Raw genomic sequence first — 9,869 nt, 5'->3', positions numbered from 1 at the left:
AGAAGTTCACGCAACGCCAATTCAATGCTGATTAGCATTTTTTTTTTTTCTTCCTTGCATTTTTGCCTCTGAGACCAGTCGTGACTTGTCGCGGTTGAGTGAAATAGGGGCTTAGCTGCTTTGTTTTTACAGCATTTTAGCTGGGAGCTGATTGGCAGACAGGAGATTATATCACATATCACACTTTGATCCCTGATCACAGATGCCAATAGTGCTCTAAACCCCGGTGACACACACTGGGTGCAGAGCGGCGGCGGCACATCTGAACAGAGCCACATAAGGCAAAGCCACATGTTTCTGAGGCCCTGCATCCAATAAGGTCTTGTTAATAGTAAATTGGATGAGTGTGTGTCCAATTCTCCATTTCCTCTGAGGTGTCTCAGCAGCAACAGCTGCTACCAATGGCAAAGCGCCTTTTTCTTTTCCTTTTTTTTTTTTTTTCCTTCACACGGCGCCCTTTTCTGCAGTGTGACGGTGGTCTTCCCAAAATAAGCTCATACACATGCAAAAATAGATAAATGAACATCTATTGCAAAGGGCAGGGGATTTAAAGAGAGGTCTAACCGGGGCAGAGTGCTGAGAGAGAGACGAGGGAAGCGTCTCATCCAAAAATGTGAACTATAAATGGGCCAATGAAGCAGTAAAATGAGCAGTGCAGGCATGTCATATAAACACCACACCTGATATATTGAGTACCTGTGGAGCCCATCAACTACACAATACAAGGTGTGACACAGGTGACGGGCCCTCATTTCAGGCAAAAGCCCTTTTCTACCGCCGCGGCGTTTGGCGGAGCCGAAGCCGGGATTACCCAGAAAACTTTTATCACCACATTTAACGCGATCGCACGAGACGAGTTTGACAACAGCTGGAGGATCGGCAGTCATCTGCCAGGCTAAATCAGTCCGGCGTTAAGCTCCCATCTTCTCTCAGCGCTTTATTTTGGAGTTTATTGTGTGTTTTTATTGGGTGTCCGCTGTGTTTGTGGGAAATGAAGTCATGCTGGACTTTGTGAAGTTTTAAAGATTGTCCAGGATTAAGGAGGGGAGTTAAAGTTAGTCCACGTATGGAGCACAGACTCATCCATACATCCTTCACCTGAAATACCACTTGATGGACTTCATGGTGGATCAGTCATGACAGATCTTCAGCAATGTGCTCGACCCTGCATTAATGAGGGAATACACGATTTGTTCTTTTTGGTAATAAAGATAAAATAATATGTTCTGTATTATAGAATAGTTCATCTTATAGATGTTTTGTTTCAGTCTCAACTGATACTTTCTGCTTTTTCTTTAACTTTAATGTTTATTCAGTGTCTGATATTATTATTAAAGATGAATCGGTTTCAAACATTTCTGCCTTTACACTAACACTTGAACATGTATTGACACATCTCATTTTCATATCCAATGTTGACCTACTGCCTTCGGTTTCATTGTTGAAATTTTATGTTTTGTCCTCAAACTGAAATTTATTCAAATATGGTCAAATTTCATCTTTCAATATATGTCACTGTTTTTGACTATTTTGAGCCAGAATATTGTCTGAGCTGCTTTCAGTTAATACTCAAGCTCTTATTTATGTCTTCAATCTGGATATTTCCTCTTTATTTTAAGTAATTTTGACACTAATCTTGACATTTTGTCATTGACTTTCTCTATCCATCCATTCTAACACTCACATTCACACCAAACAAGCAGTTTGGGGTTGCTAATAATAATTTGGAGTGGAGGAGGAAGCAGGACTGCTTGGAGAAATCCCACACACTCAGGGAGAACATGCAAACTCCACAGGGAAAGGCCTGGCTGGGATTTGAAACCTCAATGTTATATATCATCGTAATATTTGATGAATGCTTCACTGTGTCCATCAGACAATTAATAAACTGACACTTCTGCCTAAAATCCTGCTGAAAATGTTAAAACTAAACAGAAAACATGCAAAAAGCAGCATTCAGGGAGAAACGGACTGCTGTGACGTCTGTTGATCTCGTCATTGAATCAACGTTTGCCCGTTCGGCCTGAAAGAACTCCTCACTGATGGGCAGACTGGCAGATTAGCAGACCAGGAACAGTCTGTTAGCCGCGCTGTGTGTGTGCCTGGAGGCGGTGTGTGTGTGTGTGTGTGTGTGTGTGTGTGTGTGTGTGTGTGTGTGTGTGTGTGTGCGCGTGTGTGTGTGTGTGCGCGTGTGTGCAGACAGACGTGGACCGAAGTGCACTGCAGACGGCTCGCTGACGTATCCGTGTCTGAGGCCCTGACACACGGCGCTGGAGCTGCTCCTCCGTGTTCGCGCTGTGGAGGACACACAGTCCGAACGCTGCGGCCGGCTCCTCTGAGCGCAGCTTTCTGACGATTTATTTCGATATGTTGAACAGAGTAAACACTGAAGCTCGTGTTTTCCTCATGTAGCTGTAACATTGTGTCTCGTGTGAGTTTTATTCACACATCTGCCGCTGAACGTACCGTTCTGAGGTTTATCGCTGCTCTTCATGATGTGTCATTTCATAGTTTTTCTAACACATACGTGGCTTTTTTCTCAAGTGCACACATTTTTTTCTGTTAAACCCTTCCTGTCGCACACCACCTGTCACTTTTTTTTTTCCCCTCCTCATACTTCACATTTTTGTGCTTTGCAGGCTTATTCCGCTCTGCGTTGTTGCGGCGACAGACCCCGCTCGCAGGTATTATTACAGGATGATCTCATCCCATATGATCACACTCTGTGCTTTCATGGCCGCCACATTTTTCTCTCTCTCTCTCCGGAGCTCCTCCAGCTCTCTATTACTGCGGGATGCGGGGAACAGGCGGGCGGCGAGTCCAGGGTGGGCAAATCTCCATAAATCCTTCCACAGTGGCTCCCCTCTTCAGACTCCACTGTACAATATCTGTCTTCATCTAAGAGAGCACAGGCCCAGCCACCTGCTTTTCCTCTGTTCGCCCCCACCCTCCGCGCTCTGTGAACTTAATAAAAGCTGCCATTAAGCAGCGCTTCATCTGTTTGGGCCCTAATCTGCCTTATAGGCATCATGTGACCACATATGCAGCGCACACCTGTCGTGTGTGTGTGTTCCCGGCCTCAACTGTTGCTTCTCCACACACACATACACACACACACACACACGGCTCGCACTCTCACTCAACCTGTTCCTGGCACATCAACCGACCGCGTGTCAGCGTCGGCTGGCACACACACACACACACACGCGCGCACACACACGCAGTTGGCGCTCGCATTGTGAGCGACTGGAAGGTGCTTTGTGGGAAGGCAGGAGGCGGGCGTGCACGGAGAGACGCGTCGCTCCGTCTAATTCGAAAACACTGCGAGGAGGCCTAAAGTTATTCAGTTTGTCTTTTTTATTTCACTGAGTGAAAATCTCAATCTTTGCATTAGACATGCAGAAACAGAAGGGGGAAAAAAAAAAAAAAGAAACATAAATATAGCACAATGAAGATGAACAGCACTGTATCCGAGTGGAAATAAGCAATATGACTAGAATGAATAGTAGTGCTGAAGGCAACAAATTCAAGCGGAGACTTTAAAAAATTGCTTCATTGTCTACTTTTCATATAAAATGTCTCATAAATCGAGCCAAATTGAACGCTAGCGGGAGATGGCTTTTAGTCCAAAAGTGCAATATATTTTACAAAGTCTAAAACGTTGCTCTGTTTATCCACGACTCTGCAGAGAGCAGGCAGCTTCTATGTTCCTTGTGTGTGTGTGTGTTTTTTTTTTCTTTTCCTCACAGCGCTGGAAATTCGTCTCCGTTTAGATCCCCACCACTTTTTTATACCATCCTTTTCACTCTGTTAATTAAAACAGTAAAACGATCTGTCGTTTCTGCAGCAGCCGATGCAGGATTTGGAGGTCGTTTCCGTCTGGTTTTTGTGTAATATAATTTTCATGTTTATTCTTTTCCTTTTTTTTTTTTTTTGTTCTGGTAGATTATATACAGGATACCAGCTGGCTGACAGATGGTGATGCCCTTACCCATGTTTTTCCCCCCCACTTTTTTTTTTTTTTTTATTAAAAAAACATCACAAGGAAGAGGAGGAGGAAAGACGGGAACAGCTGTAGACGAGGGGACAGACAGGCAGCTCACCGGCCGCTGGGCGACAGGAGGGAGTGGGAGGAGAACCGGCACATGGCTCAAGGTAAGAGAAGGAAGAAGAAAAAACAAAAGAAGAGATAATAGATGTGCCCTGTTAACACTGAGCAAGACACAAAGAGCCATCTTATTAGCAGGACCAGGCCTGGAAATCTACCCAGCGGCCTGCAGCTCGGACATGTCCACACACCAGAAGAACGGACGAGCAACTAATATTGTTGATTTCTCTACCTGCAGAGGGTTCCTGCTTTTGTTTGTTTGCTATCGTACCCAAAAAACTGTGCTGAAGTTGGAAGAAAGCAGAGAAAAGAAGCACAAGATCACCAGGAACACACACACACACACACACACACACACAGCACTTTGGGACACTGCATTGACTTACATTCACTTCCTGTAGATTGTTGTCTTTTTCCTTATAGACTAACTTCAAACTAAATATTCATCTAAACACTTTATGAATCTCTATATGTGGATTGAAATCGTGTGTGCGTGTGCGTGTGTGTGTGTGTGTGTGTGTGTGTGGAAAGCAGGTTGACACAGTTCATTCATTAAAACATTCACTTCCTGCAGACTGACTCTAAACTTAACTTTAACCTTAGTCTGACCCTAAAATACGTTTTCGCCGAAAAGATCAGCAGGTCCCAATAATGTGAGCGTGTAAAGAAATTTAAGTCCCCACAGCAGTGATAAATACACATCCACACCTGGTTTTTTTTTTTTTTTTTTTTGGGACATTGCATTGACTTACATTCATTTTCTGCAGTGACTCTAAACCCGGATCGGGTTGCTACTTTCACCACAGTAATAAATACACGTCCACACACACACTTCAGTAGTATCATTGACTGATATAAAAAAAGACAGTGACCTTTTGCCCCCCCCCCCCATCAACCAGCAGCACCTTTCCCCTACACCCCCCCCTCCACCACCACCCAAAAAAAACAAAAAACCAAAAGGGCCTGAAGCACTACCAAGCACTACATGTGTAATGTCATAATAATTATAGTTTCTTTATTTCAACTTTTTACAAATCCTGCTATTTTACACCCTCACAGACACACACGTACACACACACACACACACACAGAAAAAAAAAAAAAAAAAAAAACTGAATTCAAGTGCACGGCGTCTCCCGGCTCTACTACAGTTTAACTCGGCAAATGATGAGAACACAAAACAAACGGAGCATAAATTGCCTCCTGCTTTTTGCAACAGAGTCCCGGGAGACGGCTCGGTCTGTGAACGAAAGCATGCCCACAGCAAAGTAAATACAAACCAAGAATTTCAGTTAATGAGGGAAAAAAAAAAAAAAAAAAAAGGAAAAAAGAAACACGACAACAGAAGCACTCACAGAAAAAATGACAATGAGTAAAGGGTTGATAAATAAAACAGAAACATCAATGAATGAATTCAATCAGTGTATTTTAGTTTGAGCTTCTGCAAAAAAAAAATTATATACTGCAAATACGCAATCTGCCACTGCTGGGGGTAAGAACAACCTCATGGGTCAAATTTGAAAAAAAAAAATAAAGTAGAGGTCACGCACACAAGCAAACTATGATGAGGCTATTTGAATTTTTAACTTTTTATTAATCATTTCTCCTTTTTTACGGTTTTCTTTTTAAAGGAAGCTGTTCATCAAAGAGCATTTTGTTCATATATAGTTATTTTTTTACAGAGGAAAATACTGTACAAACTTTTTTTTTTTTCCTTCTCAAAACAATATCCGGAGGAATCTCATCTACACACATTATTATTATTCCCTATGATCTGATCCTGTGATTTCCAATGCCAGTGTCTGATGATCGGTGTGTGTCCACTCCTCAGTCGTACGCGTTCGCTCCATAAAAACCGGAGGGTGGTTCCACAGATTCAATAATTTAGTGCTTACAGTAGAGTGAGCTAAGAACGTCTTAACAATTAATTTAAGATCACAGTCCGTATTAGTGTTTCTTATTCTGGAGCGCTGGTTTTCTGGTGCCCCGGGTTTCCTTTTTTCATTTATGTTTTTTTTGTGTTTTTTTTTCTCCGTTTCTCTACCCGTCCAATCACAGAAGAAGCAAAAAAAAAAAAAAAAAAAAGGAAAAAAAATACAAATAAAAACCAGTCTTTAAATAAACCACAGAACAACAGTTCTTAGTCACACTAACATCTATTTGTGCATCAAAGCAAAAGTGAACTAAAACACATCGTTAAAGCAAATTCCCTGTTAAAAGATATATCTCATTCTTTTTTGTTTCATTTTCTTGTTTTTTTTTTTCTCTTCTCAGACGGTAAAAATGAACCTAAAAAGTGCAATAACACCCTAAAAATGTTCTCATTGGAAGGTCACATAAATATTAAATAAAAACCGTTACAACAGGAGCTCAACCACAGCCATAGTGAATGGAAAACAAAATGCCGCAGAGACATTTTTTTCGGTCTGTACATTTTTCGACATGAAACACACCCCCACCGACGCTCCCTCCACTTAACCCCGCCCACCCCTCGCCCGCCCACCCCCACCTCCGCCCTGACACCTTCATCGTTTCCTGTGGTCAGTCCCACCTCCGCCCGCCCCACCCTTCCCCAACGTCAACTCGTCCGACCCCGCGCCGCTCGGCGGGCCGTTAATCACGACCCCCACGACCGATTACAGATCGATATGCTTCTGACACAACAAAACAAAAACAAAAACAAAACAAAAAAAGAAAACGATTTAATGCAAAGATGCAAACGGTAACAAAAATAGTTTTTTTTTTTCTTCTTTTCTATCCTCGCCCTAAACGTCATGGTCAGCCATTATCAAAGTGCACTATCCACGCACAACAAGCTCCGCCCCTCCACAGGCGTGTGGGGCAGGAGGGCCGTCTTAGCTTGGTTTTGGTGCTAGTTAAAGAGGTTTTTTTTTTTTTTTTTTTTCTTTTTTCGATCAGAATGTCAGAGGAAACCTGTGGAGGCGAGCGGCCGGACGCCCAACTGCATGAGACTGACCCGACGGTTCCTGGTCGACACCTGGTGTCACTGAGAGCGGGAAACACGCGGCGTGTGACTCCCTTCTCTCACCGTCTCACAACCATAATTAATCAATAATAATAATAATAATAATACAGAAAAAATCATCACAGGTTTGAAACACATCCCCTCCTTATTGATTCATGTCCCTTTTTTTTCTCTGTATCCACGGCCCTGCGTTTCGCCTGTGCCAGCAATTTCCTTTTGAATATTGTCTCTCTCTCTCTCACACACACACACACACATCCACGCACACCCACACACACTGACATATATAGTTATATAGAGAGATTTGTTTTTGTTTTTCCAACGTGTTTTTTTTTCACACACAAAAAAGTGGAAAAAAAAAAATAAAATAAAAATAAATTAAAGTCAAACATGCACGCACACAAAAAGACTGATGTGTAGTAAAATGCTTTACATTGCTGCCCTTAACGTGTAAAACAGGGCCTAACTCTGTGTGTCTCCGTTCATATTTTTTAATGCATAATTGAATTAATAATGTTGGTCATCTTGTAAACATCATAATAAATCATTTCGGGCCGTCATTTTCTCCACGCTGTTGTTTTTTTCGTTGTCATCTGAAGTCTCTGAACATGATAAATGAGGCCACTTTCATTTTTGTTTATTCATAGTACACAGGATGTTTCTGCAGTTCCTACAGTCTCTGTTTTCTCAATGTTTTTTTTTTTTGTTCATGTGTGTTTATTTTCACGGGTCAGCGTCTTGTTTTTCCAGTTGGGAAGTATCAGTGTGGTTAACGGAAGCATCGAAGCTCACGCCATTGTCCTTCTCGCCTTCGGGCTCCGCCGCCGAGTCGTCGTTGGAGTCGGAGTTGAGCTCGTCCTCGGGCTCCTCCTCCTCCTCGTCCTCTTCGTCCTCGTCCTCCTCCTCCACGTGCGCCTCCTCCTCCGGCGACATGTCGTCTTCGGCCTCCCCGGACGTGCCGGTGGTGTCGTCCTGGGCGGCCGGCGGGCCCAGTGGCGGGGCGGCGGCGGCGGCGCCGTCGTGGGCCGGCCGCGCCGCGTCGTGCTGCATCTTCTTGCTGAGGTCCAGCGAGTCGCTGAGGCCGAGGCCGGCCGCGTTCTTCAGGAAGAACAGCGAGCTGCTGGTGTCGGTGCCCAGGTTGAGGGAGCCGTCCAGGCTGATGGAGGACGGCGGGTACGAGTGGTTATAGTCAGACGCCATGCCGCCCGTCTGGTAGAGCATGGAGGCGGCGCTGCTGTTGATGCTGTGGGACAAGCCGTGGAGCCCCGCGGGGGAGGCGGTGGACAGGCCCATGGAGGACGGCGGGACGGCCGCCACGCCGCCTCCCAGGAGGTGCGCGCTCTCCTGCTTGGGCGACACGGACGGCAGCTCGCCGCGCTCCTGCTTCTCGTGCTTCCTCTTGTGGGAGTCCATCTGGGACATGCCCACCACCGTGTGTTTGCACTCGGGGAAGGTGCAGTGGAAGTGCGAGCACTTGAGCTTATATTTGCAGTCGGGGACCTCGCAGTCGGCGCTGGAGCTGAACTGGCAGAAGCCGGCGGCGCTGATCACGTCTTGCTTGCCGTGGTGCTTGCGGTGGGCCGTCACCTTGGTGCTGTCGGTGCAGCGGAAGCCGCAGCGCAGGCAGTGGAAGTGGGTGCTGTTGCCCGAGAACTGGCAGTCGGGGAAGTTGCAGCTGAGCGAGGACTTGAAGCGCTTGAAGTCGTCCAGGACCAGGTTGTCCACGCGGTCGTGGTGCTGCGCGTGCTTGTACATGTGGGTTCGGCCGCAGAACTTGTAGCCGCAGTTCTCCCGGGTGCAGTGGTAGTGGGTGACCTTCAGGGAGAACTGGCAGCTGGAGTCCTTGCAGTTCTCGTAGAGGTCGTAGCGGCGGAAGCCCTCCAGCATCATCCCCTCGTCCAGCATCTTTCGGGACGACGCCGTCTTGCGCCGCTTGCCAAACGGCGACATGTCCTCGATGATCCAGAAGCGCTTCTTTGCGCCGGTGGCCGTCGGAATGGAGATGGTGTTGCCTAAAAGAGAAAGAAGTGCAGCTATTAAATATTCATCAGCGGGATCACAAAGTAAAACCCACAAACTGCAAGCAAATGACTGTCCTGGATAAAACGCTAACATCCAATCCTACTCAGCCAGAAGTGGATCACAGCTGAGTAAGCACAGAGAGCCACAAGTTTTTTATTCCTAATTCCCAGAATGATTAAAGGACGGAGGGGGGGGGGGAATGATAGATTGACTGTGGGACATGACACTTTTACAGGGTGTCTCCAGCCTCCAAACAGAGGCGGAGCTGTGAGTCTTAACCAACCCTCTTATCTCCGTGTTGTTTTACGAGGGGCACCCACCTTTTGCTACACCCTGGGGTCACTGCTAATGATGTGATCCCTGTTCTGCGAGACAGGAAGCAGTGGGCCTCGATAAAACTTGAGGCGTGATTAAAATAAGAGGCTGCTGATGCAGCCTTGTTAATGGAGACTAAACAAGGCCCAGGCTTCGTCGAGCAGGTGCCAAATTTACTGCTCCATCTCTAAATCCTAATAATATTAAAAGTGAAAGTACACACAAAGGTACAAGTCAAATACTTGTACGAATCTCCTGTTACTTTACCCACACTGGAGGCATGCACACATCATCACTTCAACATCACTGCGGCATGGCATGCTGGGAGGCCCTGATTTTTAAATTTATTTTACTTTATTCTTTTTTTTTTCCCAACAAAAATACTGGAGAGAAAGGTTGAATCACACAGTCAAATGCTGCACAGGACTCAGTAATTGA

General features: G+C 45.4%; 1 protein-coding gene across 1 annotated transcript in view; it reads right to left on the bottom strand.

The window, feature by feature from the left end:
* Positions 1 to 6,918: 6,918 nt before the first annotated feature.
* Positions 6,919 to 9,869, bottom strand: part of casz1 (castor zinc finger 1) — a 46,200-nt gene continuing 43,249 nt past the window's right edge. Inside the window, 1 exon segment of the mRNA XM_030117861.1 lies at positions 6,919 to 9,106. Within this exon segment, the coding sequence (XP_029973721.1) occupies positions 7,818 to 9,106 (1,289 nt within the window). The 3' untranslated portion in view covers positions 6,919 to 7,817.

This window comes from Salarias fasciatus, chromosome 20 (assembly GCF_902148845.1).
Source record: "Salarias fasciatus chromosome 20, fSalaFa1.1, whole genome shotgun sequence".
In the NCBI taxonomy this organism is placed as follows: Eukaryota; Metazoa; Chordata; class Actinopteri; order Blenniiformes; family Blenniidae; genus Salarias; species Salarias fasciatus.
This window is presented reverse-complemented; position numbering and strand designations above follow the sequence as displayed.